Source organism: Rhagoletis pomonella, unplaced genomic scaffold (genome assembly GCF_013731165.1).
Source record: "Rhagoletis pomonella isolate Grant_MI unplaced genomic scaffold, Rhpom_1.0 Rhpom_scaffold_00001, whole genome shotgun sequence".
NCBI classification, from domain to species: domain Eukaryota; kingdom Metazoa; phylum Arthropoda; class Insecta; order Diptera; family Tephritidae; genus Rhagoletis; species Rhagoletis pomonella.
Window position 1 is genome coordinate 20,986,961 of NW_023458555.1, and position 23,804 is coordinate 21,010,764.

The window sequence follows — 23,804 nt, forward strand, 5'->3', positions numbered from 1 at the left end:
ATAAGCCAAGTTAAATATAAATATTTAACGCTAAGCTGAATAACTGTATTACAATTCATATTCCTTCGAACACACAATCCAACACTCAGGTAAATTGTGCTTTATCCACTACAACCAAAGATACATGAACTACATATTTACGTACATATGCATTGGCATCAACTGCCCATGCTGCTTAGTCAGAAAGTTTCTTGCGAATTTAACACAAATAAATGCATATCATATGTGTCAGATGCAACTAAAGCATCTCTGCCAGGGCGTATGAGTAACTTTAGTATTGCCGAAAAGTAGCTCTATGCAAATATTGCTCATACGCTCAGGCGTATAAAATATACTTCGAATAATTGCGTTTGAATATGCCTCGCACTAAAAGTGATTTTGTATACAAAGTTTAATAAAATTTGGTTTAAGCCAAGGCTTATGAAACAAAAAGAAGCAATGCAGCACAAAAGTGTCAAACAAATATCCAGCTTTTTTACATAACATAGAGGGTCATCTCTATATATACTAAATGGGAATGTTTGTTTATTTGTTTTACCTTATACACTTTAGGCCCGCGATACGGAATCACACGAAACTTTGCACCCTTTTTTTCTTATCTTATATTTACACGTCATAAAAGGCTGAATAAGTTACACAGCTGCACAAAAAAATAAATAAATTCTTCCTGTTACCAGACTCCCGGAAAAACTAATAAAAGGCTGATTAACTACGAGTTTTTGATGTATTGAGAAAGAGTAACAACACCAAAATACTTTTAAGGCGCAGCGAAGTACGCCGGGTATTTGCTTGTTTGAAATAAAACCGAAAACCAAAAAAAAATTTATAAATAAAATATCAACATTTGGTGCTAAATTTTTCTTGGTCAATTTTTATTCTTCGAGAAGCATCGATACATTCTCTGACAACAAGACAACACACCCTAAATGTAATCAGTAATGCATGTAATGAATATCACCAAACCAGCCTAAATACAAATCTGCACAAATCATTCAATCAATTCATCTCTCGCTTACCAAAACGATGATTAACATTTAGCAATAAATCTATTCGCCTTCTTTTACTCAAACTACTACATACTACATATATAATTTCCATTGTTTTTGTTTTGGCTATAGTTTATTCTACCGCCATTGGCTTCATTTCAGAAATATTTCATTTCATTTGTTTGCTTATTTTAATTAGAAAACAAACTTTTGTAGTCTTATACTCAATACAATTAATCATTTAATTGTTTTCCTCCCGAGACTAATTCAGCTAAAATGGCCAACTGGGTCAAAGTGAGCTGCACAGTTTTTACGCGGGTGCGTGGAAGAAATCAGATTTTTCGGGTGAAACAGCAAAATGAAACATGCCACGAAATTCACGTAGTGAAAGCAAAAGCAATGATGTGGCTAAATTCGGGAAAGCAGGCAAATGAATGAAAAAGCAAAATGTGCTTGGAATAAAAAGATGATCGAAAACAAATAATTAAATAAATAGGTAAGTGGTAAATGAGCTAGAAAACATAGTAAGCAAAGATTAAATGTTGAATAGCAACTATTGTTGGTAATAGACTTGGACGGCAGATACATATGTAATATAAAGAATACTTATTAGATATGATTTAGCTTTGAAGGTAAAAATATGAAAAACTGTGATATTGGAAACAAAGTTTATTTTGAAACACGCCCCGTGTCAAAATTATAAATGCACCAAATATTTATAAGTTCTAACCATTTATTTTTTGTTATTTAATTTTTTTTTATTTTTTATTAGAAAATAGATTTATGTAGTTCTTTCACAAAAGCCGTATTATATTCTTAGAAAAAAAGTGCAAGGTTAAAGTAGTCAGTAGTAAACGTTTCTAAGAAATCGGCTTAAAAAGCTTGAAATCTTTTGGGAAGTTTGTTGAATTTTTTTATTGCACAAAATTTATATATTTTTATATAACAAAAAAAAATTCATTTGTAAATCTTGTCGATATGTGGTGTACATTAGACTAGGTCGCAAAATAGAAGTTTGCAACTATCGCAAAGATCAAAAAAAATTTTCGGCCTTGACAATTCCTGAACAGCCACAGTCGAAATTTCTGCCCAAGTTTTATTTGGTGCGTTTATAATTTTGAAACGGGGGTACATTAGACTATATCGCGAAAAAAATGTTTGCGACTATGCCACCTTGTTTGAAAGCATCCTTTCAGGGGATTTTAGGGTCATCAAAATTTTCATTCTTGGCGAGTCCTAAAAAACAGCCAAAAATCTTACTGTTCTATGGGCTCTACTGAAATATATAAAATTTTGAGTTGTGCCATTATTTCAATAGACTGTCGAAATATATTAGTAAGTATAGATAAATATTTTAGAATTTCATCCACCGGTATGGACAAAGCAAAAGCAAAATGAACTAGTGTTTGTACGCATCGGTTTGCACAACAAATATGATTGAAAATAATGAATATCATGGATATTACTGCGATGTGATTAACAAATAATGCTTTCACGTATTATATGTAAGGTAGTGATTTTTAAAAAGGCGGCAACTCCACAAAAAAAGAAAAGCTTGTTGGACATCCGGATACCATATCCTTTCATTTTGTGCCGCATTTTTTAGTCCAGCGAACGAAATTTTTTTTTAACTGCAGTTGATCCGTATTAATGCCTAGAGTTAATTTACAAACTTAACTCGGATCAAGGGAATATTCGATGACAACACTGGCCGAAGCTCAGAGAGCGTAGAATACAGAGAAAGGGCAAAACTAGCATGGACACGTACCTTTTCATCGGCAATGCAGTCACCATACCAATTAAGATAGGAATCCAATTTGAATTGAATAAGAACTTATTTGAATTAATACGATGACTGCATTACCGACGACAAGATGGATGGATGTCCATGCTAGTTTAGAATTTTCTTCGTGTTCTACGCTCTCCGAGCAAAAAAGCCGCTAACTACTTCATCCGCGGTAGCCGAGTGGTGAGGGCTGCGTACTACAAGCCTGCATGTTCCAGGTTCGATCAGCGGTTGGAGCGACTGCCAAAAAGCTTTTTTTTTATTGTTACTTAAATTTTTTTAATTTTATTTGATTTATATATTTAATTTTACTTTATTTTATTTTCGTTGGTTTTATTTTATTTCACTTTTTTTTTAATTAGTATCTAAATTAAAATTTTAGTGTTTAATTTTACTAAAAAAGTCATAAACAACTAATTATTAATTTATGGGATTCGAACCTACGACCTCGCGGCACAGTTTTGGTCAGATCAATTGCGCCGTTAATCCACATCAACGTTGCCGTCTGTCTATGCTTTTACTTAGTCATATAAAATTTCTCGATCAAATGCTTGTAGTAGTAAATCAGGGCAGGCTTCTACACGGGGTTGAAACTGAGGTTCTAATCACAGCCTTGCAAAAGTTTGCGCATATTTTTTCCTTTGTGAGTGTAAACACGCACCAAGTTAGTAAAAACAAAAAAGGGCAGGAGGGCCTTAATCACCTCTTCCGCCTTGCAATTTTCTATAATATTAAGGTCGAAACCGAAAGCCGGTAGTTCATATTTTTCCGTTTTCCAATAAAAATTATTTTGATACATTTTAGAAGAGGTGGATGGGTGGACCCGCCATTTAGTTTTTGAGTATCTCGATCGAGTAGATCGATTTCACACAAAGCCTGAACTAAGGTCTCCGTTTTCTTCTGCACTCTTTCTTCTTTTTATTTGACACTGTAACCGCCTAAGTGATTTGGCCAGTCGCTATTCTACACTGAATTGAGGAATAACCATTTTATTTCTTTCTTTTTCTCTCTCTCTCCCTCTTTTTTTCTCTCCATCCTCAAGGCATTTTATTAGCGGTCACCACAAAAAAAGCATAGCGCAGCCAAACGCGGCTTTGACGGCTCGTAATTAATGACTGGCCATTCACGCGGCTATAATTTCAATAATTCAACAAATTTTGCGTTGTACAAGTGCCACAAAGCCAAACGCTGACAAGCGCGCGCTGACAAGAAAAAAAAGCAAAAATAACTCTTGTGAAAAAGGAAACCAAATGCTTCGCATTGGATCAAGCCAAACCGTAAATGTGGAAAACCTTCAAAGAATTTCAATTAAATCAACGCAAGTAACACCGCCAACCAACGCTGAAGCAAAGCACTGAAAAAATGCCAAGACAAAGTTAGTGGCAGAAGAAGAAGAAGAAGACGATGGTGGCGAATGAAAACTGAAACCGTTAAAAAATTTGCAGTACTCTAAAACAATGTGGACAGCAGACGCGTTGCGTAGGAGAAATCAGTGGAGAAGATAAAATTGTGGCAGAGGCGACTTTGTGCCAAATATGTATGTATGTATGTATATGTGTGTGTGTGTGTGTGTGTGTGTTTGGGTGTGCGTAGCAGACTCCGCGGAGTGCGCTGAAGCAACCAAACCACATACATGTAGCGTGAAGTTAGTGAAAATTTAGTTAGTTGCTTTTTTTAATATTTTTGTCATGTTCCGTGCAGCTCTGCGGTAAAGCAGCGAAGACGAAATGGACAAAACGAGTTAGCGTTCTTGTATTTTGCTGTGCATCGCAAAAGCTAACGAAACACTGCCAATCTGGAAAGCTCGAGCTAAACGCGAGAAGAATAACAAAAAGTTTCCACACGCCAATGAGGATAACAACAAGGATAACAACAGCGAAAAATGTGTTGTGATATACGCGGCGGTAAATTTTGTATTGAAAGCGACGGTGAGACGATTGTGGAGGAAAATTCAAAATATGAGATACTTTATAGGATATACATATATATACGGTGGCGAAAATATAAATAGAGACGCGACATTTTAACAAGTTTTTCTCTATTTTTCTTTCGGTTATTTAACGTTTATTAGTTGTTTATGCAAATATTGCCCGTTGTCCAGAAAAACCCATTCAGTCCGAATTTGAGACTTGCGGCAAAAATTACGAAAGTTCGGCAAAATTTCGAGCTTTTGAAAAGTGGAATTTTGAAGTGGTAACAAAATACCGTTGTTTTTTGGCAATTGTTATTATTATTATTTTCATGTTTATTTTTTTATTAAAGTTGTGCACGTTATATAACAAAAACCATGCAAGTCCGAATTTCTACCTTTTTGTAAAAATCATAATCAGAATTTTTAGAAAACATTTGGTATGCATTTTTTTTGCCTATGAAATTTTAGCAAAAGAAAGTGCATGTTCGAAGTGGCTGCAAAATACCGTTGATTTTTGGGATTTTTTTTTTGTTTTTGTTGACGGCGCACAGTGCTTCCCTTTCATACAAAATTTGGGCAAAAATATAATTATGGGCGGATTTAAATGAAAATTCGCTCCTTAGTAAAATTAAGGACGCTAAATTCAAAAATGGCTATTTGTTTTTGAACTACTTTGACACGTTCACTGTAAATGAAATTGGAAGTTGAAAATTTGGGTTCTTGTGGCATTTACATAGATATGTATATATCGAGCCCTAACCGCCAAAATAACGTAAGCGACATTATTTTTAAAATTTTTCTTTTTGATGCAGAAATGCGTCTATACGCTCAAGGAATATTTCGGCATCAAAAAGAAAATTTTGAAAAAAATGTCGCTGTTTTCAAAAGTGAGGTGTCAAATGACAGGGCTTGGCCTGTAAATGTGCAATAGAGTTTTATTTTTTGGAAACGGGTTGCCACCTGTACAAATTTTATTAAAATTATTTAGTCAATTAAATGAACTATATATTAAAATATGGGTATCCCTTGAAATGGTTTTAAAAATGCTTTACTTTTAAACGACACCAATCAATCAAATTCACTTTAATTAAGGGAATAAGGCAACTGAGATATTTATATCAATATGGGTATCAGACAAAAGAAAAAATTGGACATATTAAGTAAGAAGTAAATGAAGAGTAAAAATATTGTTTAGTTAATTTAAGAATCCAGTAATTTCAAAGGAATGTAATCAAAACACTGATTGACGATGTATGCATTTGTAATAAAAGAACAAATACGATGTCGTAAATCTTTGGTTTGACGCAATTATTATTTTAGTTTAACTAAATTTGACTTTCCAACATTTTGTTTCAAAGAATGTATTTTTTACATTTGTTTCCATAAAGAACTTACGCATGGCTATGCTCTTTCTAATATTCTTAGTACATAATTTGTCGACTTTAGTGGCTACCTGGCGGCGCATCATTCATTTTATAGAGAAATTTCAATCCAATTCTTTTAAGTGAATAAATTACCTTTACAAAAATACCAAACACGTCCTCATGGCTGGCAATGAATTTTTACGCTTTTTTCCATAAAAAGTATATTCAACAATTTTTTTATATGAAAGAAAAAGCGTGACACTTTCAACAAAAAAATTGCCAAAAATCATCGATAAGGCCTAGCCACTTAAAACTTACACTCTACTATACTAAAATTAAATTGGCTACGAAACTTCAAAATATTTAATAGAAATCGAATTAAAAAGCTCGAAATTTCTTTTGTACGAAGTTTGAAATTCGGACTTGCCTGGTTTTTGTTAGATAACGAGTAATACTTTCATAAAAAATTAAATAAACGACCAAAAGTTAGCCAAAATTTTTAAAATGTCGGGTCCCTATTTATATTTTCTCAACTGTACTTAAAACTGAAAAATTTAAAAAATAAAATCTTTGTCTAACCAAAGCAGCCAAAGAGCTGAAATGACCAACATGCAATAAGCAATACAGCACCCTTGGGACGTCATGAGACATTAGTTGTAATTTTCTGGTTAGCATTACAACAAATGACTTTCATGGCTGGTCAGCTGCATGCCAGCTTTTTAGACTACAATTTTTCTTTCGCTATTTTTTACAAGCATTTTTTTATAAATACTATACAAGTATGTACTTCTATATTCTTACTTTAAGTTTGCGTCGAAATTTCGTTTTAATTGCGTTTCACATTACTGCAGCGTGCAACGTGATATGCTATGATGCCCTGCTTTGCGACGAACGCATTTTCCGACTTGCCACAATTTGCACTTATTTAATTTTGTACCTTTTCCAGTGAAAAGGAATTTTCTTAGAATGCTGTAGTAGTTCGTTTCCCCTCGCTATAGTAGAATTATTAATTACGCTTTTAATTACATTTTTTTATTTTTTCTTTTTTGTATTCGACTGCTCTTAACACGAAGCATTACTGGATTATAGGGTTGTAGGAATGTTAATTACCAATGAAAAATGTTTTCACATTGCATGCTAACATTTACATACGATATTGAGGCCGCGATTGCAATTTTGGCCGAAATATACCATTTTTGGCAAGGCTTTGCCCTTGTGTATCCCTACATGCCTTTAAATCATGCTGATTCTTTAGCCATTCCAATGGAGCTTTCCCTAAGCTATGTAGGCTCATCATGAAATAGTCCTCAAAAATTTTTGTCATTTTCTGCGAAGTGATAGACACTTTCAGATGCATCTCTGCATCTTATGCAAAAAGCTTTATACGTGGTTTCAAAGCTGGCGGACAATGTCATAGGAATGTTTGGTTTTGAAAGCCTTAACAAATTTCGTTGTGTTTCGTTTGTCGAGCTGTGGCCAAAGCAAGCACGATACCGCATAGGTGTGTACTAGATTATGCCGCCTACTGTTGGTGGTTACCTCGGTCACTCTTTCAGCATCTGAAGACAGAAAGCGCGCAAGAAATGTTTTACGATCTAAATAGTTTCCCCTAGTTTATAATGTCCTGTCATTTTCGGCACAAATTTTAGTTACGCGGTTTTGCAAAATCACGATACGCGGTTTTGTACTTTAAACGACGATATATAGATAGAGACACAGATACTAAATCTGTGAAGTATTTCGGGATTTTAGAGATTTTCGGGCCTCTCGGCACTTGTCGATATAATAATCGATATTTTTATCGATTTTTTATCGATATAATAATCGATATATTTTATCGATTTTTTACCGATTTGGTCAACGATATTTTTTATCGATTTTGCTATAGATTTTGACTTAGAATACGTCTTACGTTTCGATATGGATGCCATGTTCAAATGTTGTAGTTGTAATTTTTAGAGCTTCACAAAAACGCTTATTGCACGAGAACTAATCAAGAGGCGGTGTTTTAAAGATAAAATTCCGAAGCGATCGATAAGACTTAGGGATAAGAATAACTCTCAGAGAAAGAGAGCAAACCTTATGATGACATCACACGGCGTTATTAGGTATGGAATAAGGACTGTTTCATATAACTGACTTTTCTTGCAGATTTGAGGCATTAAATTATAAACCTTATGATCGTATAAAATAAGCTTCATATAAGGCGCATAATAATCAATTATTTCACTATAGGTATCGATCGAAATAGTTTTAAAAAGGCTTTATTTCTTAATCATATGTAGAAGGGTTGCGACCTGTTTAAAACGTCAAGTTGGACTTAAATAAAGGCAGAAAGTCTAAATATGTATCCTGATATGGATGTCAGACGAAAGAGGATGTGGTTTGCAAAATGGCATTGAAAAAACTGTATTTCTAAACTACATGTGGGAGCGTTGCCACCCGTTTAAAAAATCAAGTTCAACCTAAGTTAAGGCAATTAGAAAATTTAAATATGTATTCCGATATGGGTAGCAGACGAGAGCGGTTGTAGTTTGAAAATATTAAAAAAAGTTGCTACTTCATAAAATTTTGAATTCAAACTATTTATAAGTTAAATCAATTATTACAATATGGGTACCGATAGAAAAAATTTTGAAAGAGCTTTATTCCTTAATTATATGTGGGAGGGTTGCCACCTTTTCAAAAAGCTAGTTCGACTTAAATAAAAGCAGAAAATTTAGAAAACCTTCTTTCTCTATGTATATTTTTTGCAATGTTGCTTTGACCAGGGCTTGAACCCAGGCTCTGCGTAGTGGAAGCGCGCACTGCCAACCACTACACCACAGGGGCCGCTATATGTTATAGTAGTCCGATTATAAAAATACACCCACCTACCAAATTTCATCTGGATATACGGACAGACGGACATGGCTAAATCGACTCAGCTCGACGTTTTCATCATACATGTAAGTATACATTTTCATGGGCCTCTCTCTTCTTATTCTGGTACTTCCAAACAACGGACCATACTTTTCAGAACAAAATTTAGGTTTAAGGGGCAGATAATCTTTTAAATCTACTTGAGAAAACCGCCCTTAAGATTGTAATATTTTCACTAAAGGCAGTTATTTTGGACACGCCAACCTTTATAGATTTATTTTTATTATTTTAAGTAAGTGTGGTATAAACCCACCTTAATCGTTGGCTTTTTGGCATGCTTTGCTCTTCTTACTCGTTTCCGATCTCTGTGAACACCATCGACTCTACAATTACTGTGATTAATAGTGTCTCAAGACAGCAGCAAAAACAACATCAATTTCTCACATAAGCAGTAAAGAAAACACAATTCGTTCCGGCAATCAATTTGCGGGTACTTACGCAAAAATGGTACATACAAAGCTACATACATAGGTACGCAGACACGCTCCAGTCGTCAGTTCTACTTGAAATATCGATTCACTTACCTCCAAATGGTAATGGACGATAAGATGGAAATGGCGTCAGCGACGGCAACGGCGACGGCTGGGACTACGGCTACGGCGACGGTAATGAAATTAAGACAAACTATTTCCGTTTACCAATTGAGGTAATTTTTTGCACCTCACCCAAAGTTACTTCCTATCTTCAATCACCTACCAATTTGGTGCACACCTGCTGTAAGCCACTCCTTACACACTCGGAATGCATTTGCGTTTTCAAGCGTCCTTTCATACATACATATTCAACTATGTATGTATGTATATAAGTAGGGGCATGTTGAAGTAAGTGTGGAGATATGTTTGTATGTCAACCAACTGGATAAACCCGCATATAGGCACATTGAGGGCTATGCTTTTAATTAGATTATGGGCTGTGGCAGCCACAACGAATGCAAACACTCGCGCGTCGCTGTTGCAATTGCAATTGGGCGCGGCTATGGCAATGCGGTTGGCGGTAATCAAAGGCAGATAGCGGCGAGTACTTAATTGCAAACAACGATGGCAGGACGATCGAGTGCCAACACTCCAGGCACTCACTCAACAACGCGAAGCTTGCTCCGCTGCGGCAGCGCTATTTACTGGTTGGAACATCTCCGCCTACACTAGCCCACCCCACTTGCATTGGCACTTTTCTGCGCCTCTTTTACTGTCATTTTGATTGTCAGATTAATTTTAATTGAAAAATGTACGCCATTTCCTACATTTCAACATTTTGCTGAAAGGTCATTGCGTTGGCATGGAAAAGCGTGAAATAGGTTCAATTGAATGTGGAACACGATTTAACGGTATTAGGGGTATTTTTTTTTTTTGCTTTGTTCTTCTTCTTGCTTAACTATTGCTTGGTGGTCGTCATTGCTATTCAAGGCTTACGCTGATATCTGGCAGACTTTGAAGTGTCCAACTGACAATGCGGACTGCTCGTCTAAATGGAGTACGGTGCAGTGGAGAGATAATGAAAAAAATTCAAATAGAAGTCGTTAATCAAATTTTCATTTATTATTAGTTTTTAATTGTCAGCAAATATGTAGATGGAGCAACAGTAACGGTAACAAAAATGTAATTAATTAAATTCGCGCCGTAATCTTCGTTGAGCAATTGTGCACAGTGGACCACAACTGCCCACAAATTTAGAAGCTACTTAAAATGAAGGAAAATATAAATTAAAATAAAATAAATTAAAATAGAGTGGAACAAAAGTTAAGGAAAGAAAAAACTAAATAAAATAAAATAATATAAAACTAAACTAAATTAAATTATATTACATTAAATTAAATTAAATTCAATTAAATTAAATAAAATTAAAATAAAATAAATTAAATTTATATAAATAAAATTCAATTAAATAAATTAACATAAAATAAAGTAAAATTAAATTCGATTCAATTAAATTAAACAAAATTAAAATAAAATAAATTAAATTTATATAAATAAAATTCAATTAAATAAATTAACATAAAATAAAGTAAAATAAAATAAAACAAAATAAAATGAAATTAGTTGAAACGAAATTTAATTTAATTTAATAAAATTAAAAAACTAAATTAAATAAAAATTAATTCAAAAATTAAATTAAATGAAATGGAGTTATAATATATTAAATTAAATTATGCTGGTCGATCTACTTGGCTATATGCAATAAATTGGCAAACAGCCTACAACAGCAAACATATAGTCGATTCCACAGAAAAGTAAACAGTCCGATTTGTTCGTCCTTTCAAATATTGTACGTATTGGTGATTATGGTATTCTTTATATCTTTCAGCCACTTCATTTTGTGTTTAATATTTTGCTCCTTGTGTCGAAAAATTTTTGACGAACCTACAGTTTTCGATACTATTTACAACAAGGAAAAGTATAAATATATAAGCTTTCATTGATTTATTTTGGCTGATAAAGTTTTTAGCAATAGAAAATAAATTAGTTTAACATGATGTGTTCCATGTTAGCGAAAAAATTGTTAATAACTCCTATTAAGTCGCAATGAAATGTAACGCAAATGTGAAGTGTAACTTTGCCAGTGAAAAACTAAAAAAGTTTTTTTCGGATACTTAAATAAGTCTCCATTCCAAAAGCTATTGTGTTTCAAGTATTACTCTTAGGGCCAATTTCAGATAAAAATTTAGTTGACACGTAGGTTTAGTTTCGGAATGTTATTTAAATGACATTTGTATTGCATACACATGTACATATATTTCCATGTAAACAAAAACAAAGCAGGATATAATGAATCGGATCGGAATCTTGGACTTTTCGCCTGATCACATCAGAGGATCAGCAACTTGTGCTTTCCGGCCCCCAGGCTATACAAGCAGATAACACAACGCAGAACGGAAACTCGACTCTTCCGACCACGTTCTTAGAATTAAAAATGCTGTAAAGCGGGAACCAGGCCTTCACGCCCGCAGCCTAAATATGCCCAATAATCAAATATAGTCTCAAAGTAGACTAGACACTCGGCCTCGCCAGCTAACTAGTACTGCCTTAAATTAAATTCAAATAAGTGTTTAACCGCGTCCTTTCGTACTAACCTCCTTTTTTTCCAATATCCAGGAAGCCGTTTGGAATGTTATATTACCTTTAATAATTGTTGCCTATATGCAAGCACAAATACTGCATTTTTTATGTTGTATGAAGTAAAATTATATCAACAAAACATTGTTTTATAATTTCTTTTAAAAACTTGCTCATTGCACTTAAGCGGCGATTGCTGTATGATGAAAAGGTGTTATATTGCACACATTTGCTTTAGTGTGACATTGCGCAGTTTTAACCTATCAAATGCTGCCCTGCTATGCCCAAATACATTTTACACTCACAGCGGGCACAACTAGCATGTATGTACAGTGTTGCTTTTTTATTTTTTTTAGTGCGCTCAAATGAGCATTAAAAATACATTAACTCGAAAGAAAATTAATGGCAAAGCAAAACGAAAAATACTTCATGGCACAATTTAGTAGGTAAAAAAAAAAAATATAAATCAAAAACTGGGCTTTCGGCTTGAGTTTTATTTTAAACGGCATGTGTCCGTTGGGATTAATTGTCCTTATTCAATAAGACCGCAAATTTTCTTTGTGAAAATGATTTTTTGTGTCGAAATGATTTTTTAAATTTTGTAATTCACCAAGTGTTTTAGCCTATGGTATCTATGTATAAAACACAATAGGGTAAATGCCACTTGGTTCTTCAACTAAATTCTGAAGTAGGGCGTTCTTGAAAAAACTTTTCTGAGAAAGGGCTTTTTCGAACTGGCTGCCGAGATAGGTCGATCTTCCTCTCAGCCAACGAAATAGTCTTGAGGTTCCAGAGCATGGTCAATATCTCGAATTTCCATTAAATTGGCAATTCCAGCATAAAATACAGCTTTCAGTTCGAAGGTAGTTTTTAGGTTAGGTTAAGTAAGTTTGCCAGTCACTGCGTGGCTTCGCAGAAACCATTACGGTCCATCGCATTACCAAATAAACCACGACCCTTCTGAACAGCTAATCAATACGTACTAGAAGAAATGTTGAAGAAAATCGCAGTCCTCTTGGCAAACTGGAACATCTTGCTATGCTCTTGGTGGCGGCTTCCAGATTAGGTAGCAAACCTGCTCCCATCAGACTAACCTGCAGTCTGCTAAGGGCAGAACACTAGCAGAGGATATGCTTCACTATATCCTCTGTCGTTCTGCATCTTCTACAGATCCTATCATTTGTCAGAGCCAGTTTAAAGGCGCGCGACACCAGCAGGCAATTCCTGTTAGAACACCGCCCAGTAGCCCAGCGTCCCTCTCCTTGAGAGAAAGGAGAAACTTTGTGAGCTTCACGTCGTACGCTGTGCACATAATTCCGGCCTTGCGTTTTGTGTTGCCTCACAATTAAAAGTAAAAAACATTGTCCTACTTTAGCTCTCATACTTTCACACGTTTCCCAAGCTAATCAGTTTTGAATAAACTGGATTAAATTTCAATTTTTCAGCTTAATATGCATTTATTTAAAGCTTATATCAACGACACTTCAATATACTTTCGGATTTTCAGGCAGCAGAAAACTTCTATGCATCCAACCTTAAGACGGTTTGATTGTCCAATCTGATTTGTTGTGTGTGTTTACAAAAGCAAACCAGCTTAAGATCGTATTTTGCATTCAACTTAACGCAGACACAATAAATAGCTGGTCGGTCAGTAGTTTTTCCAAATAAACATTTTTCTTATACTCGTATATTTTTCCATTATTGCAGCACAATTTCGCTTGATCGCTGCTATGTAGTATTTACTCGTACATACACCATTATTCTGGCAAACACACAAGTTTACTATTTTCAATATTTACTTCTGCACAATGTTGCTCCTTAGGCTCCTTGCGACCCATGCGCTATAGTTTTGCATATATGTATTTTTTACGAGTATTTCAATTTTAGCAGCAACGTTTCGTACAAATGCATGTGCGTATTTATATAAAATCGAATATATTTATGTATGTATGTATGATAGATAGTTTATGTGCTCGATTTATTGTCTGCTTTTTCTCACTTTGCATTGAAAGGAAATTGCCCGCATACAATAGTTCGCCTTTTTTTTCTACACTTACTTATAAACGCAGTACATAACTGCATACTATTTCATGCTTTCGAGCACATACATACATAAGTAGAACTCTTTTTTTTATTTCCTCAGAACGCCTTGGTTACGACCATGAACTTTGCTGCTTCCTTTTCTTAGCAAACCTATCTACAATTTGACGCTGATTGCTGAAATCGTTGCACGAAGCACCAACGGGAGCTTGCACCATAGCTGCGCCGGGCTTCTTAGGGAATTGTTTGCCTTTGTGCCACATGAATAATTTTCTGATTGTTAAAATAGTTATGTGTACCAGTATATCTGCTAGGCGGTCTATTGGTCCATGGTTCCTTTGGCCTGCATGCACAATTACCTACACCACTTAATATTTGCAAATCGTTCTTGGGCGGCGTTTTGTTGTTGCATCAGGGCATGCGTGGTAAAGCAAACTATTGGCTTTGTATTAAATTTAAACTGAATTTGAATTTCTTATGTATTTGTTCCACAAGTGGTTACTTTCATTCTGTTAACGACTGCGAACGAAATTAAGTGTGGACTTGGTAAGTTTAACTTCCACCTTCAACTTCCAATTTTTTTAAGCTTCAAAATTGGTAGATATGATGGATGCTGGTGCCATCAAATCTAGTCTGCGGTCCCACACCAAGGGAGTGTGCTGGTCCTATTTGCCGAGTAGCTGTTGCTTTCTTTGCCAACCTCTCAGTCTTCTTGTAAACCTGTAAGCCTTAACGACGTTGTACCTACATACGATGTAGGGTATTTTGTACTCCTCTTCCTCTTCTTATTTGTCACTACAATCTTTTATCGGTTTTCGGTCGAGATCAAAAAAACTTCGACAATTACATCTACCTTTCGTTCATACCGAAATCTGTCAACCCTTCTACACTTGGTCCTTACTTTCTGTCCATTTTGTTGTCCACCCATGGGTGTCGAACAAAAGCATCATCATCCATACCTACGACATGTCCAAGCCAGCGCACATCAGCATGTATTAGCGCCATCGAAAGCTCGATACAGTTAGACGGCGCCAATAGACGAAGGATCTCATTCAGCAGACACGTCTTCGATAGAGCTAGGAACAGTGGATTACACCCCGACCGGGATCCTTACAGGATCGGACTGGGTATCTATAAGTCTAAGATAAGAAGGGCTTAAAACTGGTCGTAAAGGAGACTCAGGTGCATCCTCGCTAGAATGCGCTTCACTTGAGCGCGACGTGCATTTACCGGTGTTGGTACAGCGCTGACCTCATTGAACGGTTAACTCTTTTAAGCCCTTCAAGGCCCCTGAAGTGGGGAGCACCCAAATAAAATATTTCCAGCACAATGGCAAGGGATTGTGTATGCGAGCTACGTCGACCGGTGCTGTTTTTCGATTACTTGGACCACTGTAAAGGTAACGTTTATTCTGAATGCTGAAAACCATTTCTAACGGGTATCCGAAGAATTTCATGCCAATCAATCAGCTACGCAGACCGCTGTTTTCCGATTGCTTGGACCACTGTAAAGTTAACGTTTATTCTGAAAACCATTTCTAACGGGTCTCCGAAGAATTTTATGCCAATCAACCTCTCTTTCGTCCAATTTAAGGCCATTGATTGACTGATTGACGTGTATCCAAGAAGTAGGATTCATGGGGTCAAAGGGTATAGTAAATAGCAAAGGCAATAGTAAACCTCTGACTAAGCTCGGAATCGAGAACAACTTACTAGGTTAGGGTTAACTTCCACATGCTATAGGACAGAAATATTTTATCGAGTCGGGTAGCGCCTCTGTGAGTAGAAACACCACGCAGGCCGCAGGGAGACTTACCCTTTCCCTAGATCATCATGGCAAGCGACGTCCTGGAGGAGCTGGAAACGACGGGATTCCGGATTATTACACTGACAACGTGGCATTTATTATTAGCTGACAGCTTCTGAACACTCTGTATAATCCTGGTCAAGGCTACCTAAAGCTGTCTTTACTTGGCGATATTCGCCTGCAAAAGATCACTTGCTGTCTACTTTGAGGCAAGCAAATTTTGAATGACCATTTACACGAGCGATTTTTCTTGAACAATGTTGAATCGTCTAGAAATTCGCTTCATGTTAATGCAGCTTAAGCTTAACCATAAATTAGTCTGCTATCTGAGAGCCTGCTTAGATACTGAAAAGACAGAGCTCGTCATTTGCTCACCAGGAAATATAAAGCACCTTGATAGGTGACATTTCACTTGTGCTTCCGGAAAGGGTCCAGTTTTTTGACGCGATATTTGACAGAAAGCTATCATGGAAGCCAAATATTGGGAGTCTTGTAAAAATGGCATTGGTTTCTCTACATAAATTGCTGTAGAAGCACTATAAGGAATAGATGAGACCTTTTGGTAACTTGAAGCCATAATCAAGCCTATTGTGTTATAAGAGTTTATTGTTTATCTAGAAAGCTCTACTCTAGTTAAGAAGCTAGAGAGCGTGTGCAATAACCGCCCTTATTGGAATCAGGGGATTAAGTTAAGTCTGCCTAATTTCTGCACCATCTGCTCTGCGAGCCTTAGGATGGCTCATGGTAAGATCGAAAATGGCCAGAGAATACCTGATCTCCTGTCCATCGCTTTCTGTTACTTTCAAATCAAACTGATGTGGGTCCCAAGGCACAGGGACTTTTGCAGAAAATTCTCTGACTGATGAATTATCCAGGTAGAGTGGCCTTGAAATCATCACTCCTGAAACGTAGGGCATAAGAGTTCTTATGCCAACTTGGGAACTACTCCTAACCAGATGAGCTCACAGTCGGAACAGCGAGCGCTGGGCAAAATTCCGGCAATACAAAATTGCAAAGGCCTTCTGGCGGTCAACGGCACTTCTTCAGCTGACTAAGCGCCAACTCTCGATTCTGCCAGGTATTCAAACCAGGCACTGTCCGTGGGAAACCCAAACGGTGCGAATTAATATAGCACGGACCCTATTTTCATAACTTTTTGGAGAACGACGAGTTGGAGTTATTATAGCATTTCCTACTCAGCCGCCCCGTCGTTCACCAGAATAAAGTTTAAAGCCCTCGCCCCAAAACTCTCTGAGCTGACTCGATTTTGGATACCCATCGCTTTTCCTAACGTGCAGTTATCATTCCGGAAATAATCTACATACTCTTGATAAGTGGTCGTACGATTGTCTAAAGTTGGGCTGCCACCTGGCCTTGATCTTAGCACCATAAAGTCATACTAATGGCCCGTCATCAGTTCTTGAACTCTCAGTGTACCACTTTTTGGGTATGTGACCAAAAAGTGTTTTATGGAGTTGTCTGGTTCCAGGCCACTTTGCTACCTACCTGAAATCACTGTGCCTATACCAGTGTCTTCATTAAAGGGTTAAAGAGAACCTTACTTGTGATATTTTCTATCAGTTTGTGTAATAGCTTCATTTCGAAGATGACCTCAAAGGCTGCTATAGGACAAGTGAACATGGCAGCCGTTCGGCCAATCTTCTGCACAACAAATAACAAAATCAAAGATGACCGCGACATATTTCGCTAAAGAGCACATTCCTCTCACTATGGCTGGCAGTGGTATACTAGGGTGGATATCTGAGAGATTTTTCCGCCTGCTGATGATAGCTGCTTTGGCTGGGATGATATTCAATCTCAGATTAGATTTCAAACTTAAGTTAATCGCTTTTTCAATTTTTCTCTGACGCATATATAAGCTCTAGAAAAGTTTTTGGAAGCTTCCTTTAATCAATCTATGTAAAGTCTTCAATCACTCACTGCTTCCTCTAAAAAATTTTTTTATTTTTTATTAATTTCATGCTTTATTATTTTCACTTAAACTACCAGCACTTATTGTGTCTCATTCTTCTATTCTCGTATTTTGTTAGAATTCTCATATTGCAATAATATCCGTTTGCCAACGCCAACCAACACCTTCAACGTCACCACCGCCAGTAGCCATACCCATTGCAATCGCCATAGCCATCTCGATCACCATCTCTTTCGCCAGCTTGTCGCCATTGTGCTCATCCAACATTAGTTTTTGGACCAAAGCAAGGAAGCTGAAAATTGAAAGCAAACATTATCCATTTTCAAAGATTATACGCCAAATGGATATGCAAGAGCACTTTACACATTACATTCATTCATCTCGCATTTTCGTTTATCGCTTTACGTTTATGCCGCTTGCCATGCGTCTCGTGTCCACCTTAACATAGCTGCACTGCTTCGAAAACTTCCACTATCCATATGTACATATATATGTATGTACGTAGCATAGATCTTTCTTACTTTATAACAGTTGGTAGGCAAACATCTTCGGACGATATAGGAAATTGTGAATTTCGCTCTGCGCTTCCAAGCCATTGCTGCTGCTCCTGTTGCCAATCGAAGTGAATATGCGCTCATATACTTACTCGTACTTATATACATATGTATACGCACATAGTACCTACACACACAAGCATGCTTACATATAATTCAGTGTGTGTTGTGTCGAAGCAGGAAGTGCAGTCAATAATCGAAATCAGCTTGCAACTCAGCAAACTCATAATGGTCGCCCCATTTTCCTGCTTCCTGTTTTTTAGCTTGCAATCCATATGATTTTCGTTTGGTGTAGATGTAATTTTCTCCACTTTTTTTTTGTACTTTGTGGAAGTACTAGTATTTTCTTTGGCAATAGCTTTAGTTCGTAGGTAAGCGCTACTTTTCTGTTTTTTTTTTATATTTTTTCTACACTCGGCCACTTTTGTTTGCTTGAATAACAACGTAAATTGCACAAAGTTGCGGATACGATTTAAACTGTGTTGCGAATGGGAAGATTGGTATTTTTTCAGCTATTTTCGTTTGGTAAAATTGAACACTTACATTTATACGTTGAGTTGTTTGGAGCCTCAGTGGCGCCAGGGGTATACCTATGCATTGTTGAGTGTTTAAGAATAATTTTTAGTTAGCGGTTATAACTTGTATTAAAGACTTTAATTTTTAAATGATTGTTTACTGAGTTTTGTTTATCGCTCAAGAAATAATCGTCATTTTTGGGTCTTATTTTCTTCTTGAAAAATAATCGTTGTTTAGATTTTAACTGAAAAGAAATAATTATTTTTAGAGTTTTATGTTTGCTTATATAGTAAGTAAAAATTAATAAAAAAAATTTTGTTTGCTTACTAAATAAAAGTAGCTTCTAGTGTTTTCCTTACGCAGCGTTAGTGAGCTAAAAACGAGAACAAATATGAACACGCACGAAAACGAATACGAGCACGAATTCAAATGCGAACACGACTACGAAGGCAAACACAAAAAGGAGGACTGTCATTACAATTACAATTACCATTGCTCTTTGTATTACCAATACCATTGAAATAACCATATCATTATCATTACCATTGTCATTACCATTACCAATACTATTGTCAGCACCATTACCATTATCATTACCCAATACCATAACAGCTACCTTCTCCAATAGCGAAATAAATTTGAAGTATTTTTTCCTCTTCATTACCTGGCGGAAAAAAATTATAGTATAGCTCATGGCAATTCCAAAATGGCTGACTATCGCTGTTCCACAGAAATCCAATAGACTTATTTCAGACGAAATACCTTAAATGCCTTGTCAAGGAGCGTAATAGTTCTGGTGATTGATTTAACGGAGGTCGTTTTAGGTTGACCCCTGGAAAACTCAATCCTGGTGTCTCCGAATAAAGCTTTAAGGCAGAGTAATATCGGTAAATCATATCTATTGGGCGAGTCAGAAAACACGGCACTTCGACAAACTCAGTGGTGCAGCATGTCGACGTAATCGGACATTCGCGAAAATGTGCCTCAATGCACGTTTTTTAGTAATAACTCGACTCCAGCGCCACCTGTCGGCTTCTTTTTGCCCTTACCATTACCAGTAGATATCCCGAATATGAGCCAAATCGCATCATAAATATGAATTTTTAGTAATAACTAGACTCCTGAGCCACTTGGCGGGTACATTTATTCACAGCAATATTTTCCTTTACGATGTCAATACATGTTTCGAATATGAGCCAAGTCGAATCATGCATACAATTTTTAGTAATAACTCGTCAACAGCTCCACCTGGCGGGTCAAATTGTGAAATGAAACTATCGAGAGACCCCCTCAAACACACACGTCGCCCCATTTTCAAATAGTTCCACTTCTCTCCATGAGAATGCCCGTGCTTTCATATATCTCCATACCATGCTCGAGTTTTTTTAGCCTACAACCATCCTTGGAAATTCTGCAGTAGGTGTGCGATATTTCAAAAAAATTGGTACAGCCATTCATTCATTAAATTTGATGGAATATTTAAGGAGATACAGTTATTAAAATTTTACATTTTTCAACTCGGTTTCTTAGAAAAATTTTGAGTATGAAATTTTGTAGCTGATTAATTTTTAGTATAATAAAGTGCAAGTTTCAAGTCGCTAAAAAGTGCCATTGATTTTTCAGAATTTTTTCTGTCGAGGGTGTTGCGGATTTTCTTCTTTATAACGCATCAACAAAATCTATTTTTATATGGGAGAAGAGTTTTCGTTCAATATTTTTTGATTTTCCGTTGAACCGAGCTTGAACCCAGGCCCAGCGGAATGGTAGCGTGCGCTGCTAACCACTACACCACGTGGTGGAAAATACATATAAGTATATGTAGGTGAAGAGGCAGAAGTTTACACGTCTGTAGTGACAGCCAAGCTGCTCTATAAGCATTATCCAGCCCTCTAACTTCTTTCAAACTATATCGGCAATGGACGTTTCGGCTAAATTTTGTTGGAAAGCATAACAAGCAGCTCCCTCAGGAGAACTTGATTACCTCAATCTCAACGGGATAATAGCTAGGTATTTGCTTTTTTTGTCCCATGTGCAAATTAAAATCTTATTGAATTATCATGTAGTTTTCGCCTACAGGCTACAGAATATTTAACATAGCAATTTATTGCCATGTTTACATTTTATTAATTTTTATATTTTTTGCCAGCAAACAATTTGTTTTGAAGGTTTTGAATCCATGATTTAAAGGATTCAATGTTCGTGAAAATACCTGGGTTACCTTTATCGCCACAACCATTACCCCAGGAAGCCAAACCAATCAACTTATTTCCAGATACCAAAGGACTTCCAGGCAGTGCACCACAAGCAGCGTCCTTTGCCAGACCGCACAACATTGAATCGAACACCTCACCCTCCTTGTACTTATATTTGCCAGAAACACAATCCTTAGCACTAATAATAGTTTCATCTACATCAACCACAGTATTATTTGCATCCCAGCCGGTGAGCACGGCACTGGTACCGGTTGGCCGTGGTTGGCTAGCTAACGTCAAGTAATTAGCCTCGACGGATTCTGTCAGCCTAAGAACGGCTATATCGTTCTCCCATGTGTTATAGCTGAAGCGAGCACTGAAGGTATAATCCGAAACTTTTAAAAATTTAGTACCACCAAGCACACCCACAGCAAATTTCCAACCATTGTGGAAAGCAAAACAGGAGCCAGCGGTAACAGCGATATTCTTTTTAATTAAAGCACCTGCGCAAACGGGTATGCCATTTTCATCGTGAAATGAGATAAGGTATGAGCGATCGCTAATGTTGGCAGGTGCACCACCTTCAATGCCAGCAGCAGCACTGGCAGCTGTAGCTGTTGTCAACAGCAGTAGCCCATAAACTAACTGATTGGCCATTTCGAGAGTAGAATAAAATCGACGTTTGAAACCTTATGTGTGATACCGTCAACTGTGCGCTGCACGGATTATCGCATTCTTATATACCGTTACTTACTAGATAATATACCTAACAGTAATAATAATAAATATTTTATAATAAAATCTAAGTGCTTACACTTTAAGTAAGTGTTTGGCCGAGCTTCTCCTCCGATTTGTGGTGTGCGACTTGATGTTGTTACACAAATGGAGGGGCCTACAGTTTTCGCCGGCTACGAACGGCAAATGGATATTATGAGATTCTTTTTCAAGTCAGAAATCCACTCGTAGATTTGCCATTACCTGCCGAGGAGCAACCGCTTTTAGTAAAACCTCTTTCTAATTTAGATGTTGGCCCGACCGGGGCTCGAGCCCAGGTTCTACGAAGTGGTAGTACGCATGCTAAACCACTCAGCCACGGCGCCCGATAGATACTATAGCTAGTTTGAACTAATTAAAACCAAGCAATTGAACACTTGAGAAAACAATTAGGGTGGAAAATTCCTCGAATCATCGAAATATATGCTTATACTTATTCAGACATAAGCAAGCCTGTGCGACGCCGCACAGTGCCGCGACTCCATACAAATGATGGACAAAAATAGAAGGAGTGGTCAGAATTGGCTGAAACTTCCCACCTAGAAGTATTATGCCCCTCTAATTTCAAAAATGAAATCGGTTTTTCTGTACCGGTTACTCATTTCGAGAAAACCGAGTTTTTCTGCATTTTTATATGAAAATAGTCATTGTGGATATGTGTTGATATAAGTGGAAGGAGGCATCAGAATGGGCTGAAACTTTACACCTGAAAGGACTATATCACGGCAATTTAAGGAAAAAAAAACGTTTTTCAGCATCTGTTACCATTTAATTAAAATTTTTTTTTTTTTACAATTTTATAAAAAGGTAAAATAACTCATAATCATCGTAGACATATGTTTATAAAAACCGAAATAGTATCCAGAACTTGTTGAAACTTTACACCTAAAAGGACTAAGCCATGCTTATTTCAAAAATGAGATCGATTTTTCGGTACCGGGTACCCATTAAAAAAAAAAAGATTTTTTTTACATTACTATATGAAAGACAAATAAGGCATAATCATTGCTGATTGTGGTGTTTACGAAAACAGGAAGGAGTCGTCAGAATTTATTGAAACTTTACATCTGAAGTGTCTATATTACTCTAATTTTAAGAAAGTAATCGGTTTTTTTGTAACGGGTACCCATTAAAAAAACACCGAGTTTTTGCACATGATTATTTAAAAATGAATTATGGCATATCATTGTTGCTAAGTGTTCAGAAAAATAGTCTTAATAGTCAAAATTCGTCTAAACTTTACTTCCTAAGTGAATACATTATGGTAATTTGAAAAATTAAGTCGGTTTTCCTTACATGTTAACCTTTAGAAAAAAAATTCTTTTGATTTCATTTAAAATAAAGCATAATCACTGTTAAGTAAGTAAGTAATAATAGCTGTTATATGGTAATAACATATAATATGTTAATAAAAACCGAACTAGTTGTTATAATCACTCAGTTTCAGAGTCCTCAGAAGAGGAGGAAGTGATCACTGATTCAAATGATTCCATGCTTTTGTCTGCTTCGTCACTTTCAACAATGTATTTATTAAAGCTGAGATCAGAACCCTTTAAATATTTGTTTCTCTGTTTTATATTTATTTTAAATGCAACTAATGGATCTGACGATAATATCAAACGAGTCATTAAATCCGTATTGCTTTGTACTCTTCCAGTTTTTCGAGAATGATTAAGCCGATATTTTCTTATGTTTTTGTGTGAACATTCTAAGGCTTCTTCTGATAATGAACCTGATAAAATAGGTGGAAATACAGATTAAGAAAATAAATGAAAACATAGCTTTAAAATCATTACTTATTGGTAAATCAAAGTATTTAATTACATCACATCCATGTACTAAAACTTTATGCACTGAACTTGGCATGTTATACCAACCATAATTTCTAAGGTATAACTCTCTTGTTTCGTTCAACAAAACACTAAACTCTTGGGTTTTTATTTGTTTTCCACAAGAGAAGACTCTTAGC

The 23,804-nt window shown here is 36.2% G+C and overlaps 1 protein-coding gene across 1 annotated transcript; it reads right to left on the reverse strand.

Annotated features, from left to right (window-relative positions):
* Positions 1-20,936: 20,936 nt before the first annotated feature.
* Positions 20,937-21,756, reverse strand: LOC118750925 (trypsin theta-like). The gene has a single exon (XM_036485675.1). The coding sequence runs from the start codon at positions 21,716-21,718 to the stop codon at positions 20,993-20,995; it is 726 nt and encodes a 241-aa protein (XP_036341568.1). The 5' UTR covers positions 21,719-21,756; the 3' UTR covers positions 20,937-20,992.
* Positions 21,757-23,804: the final 2,048 nt, after the last annotated feature.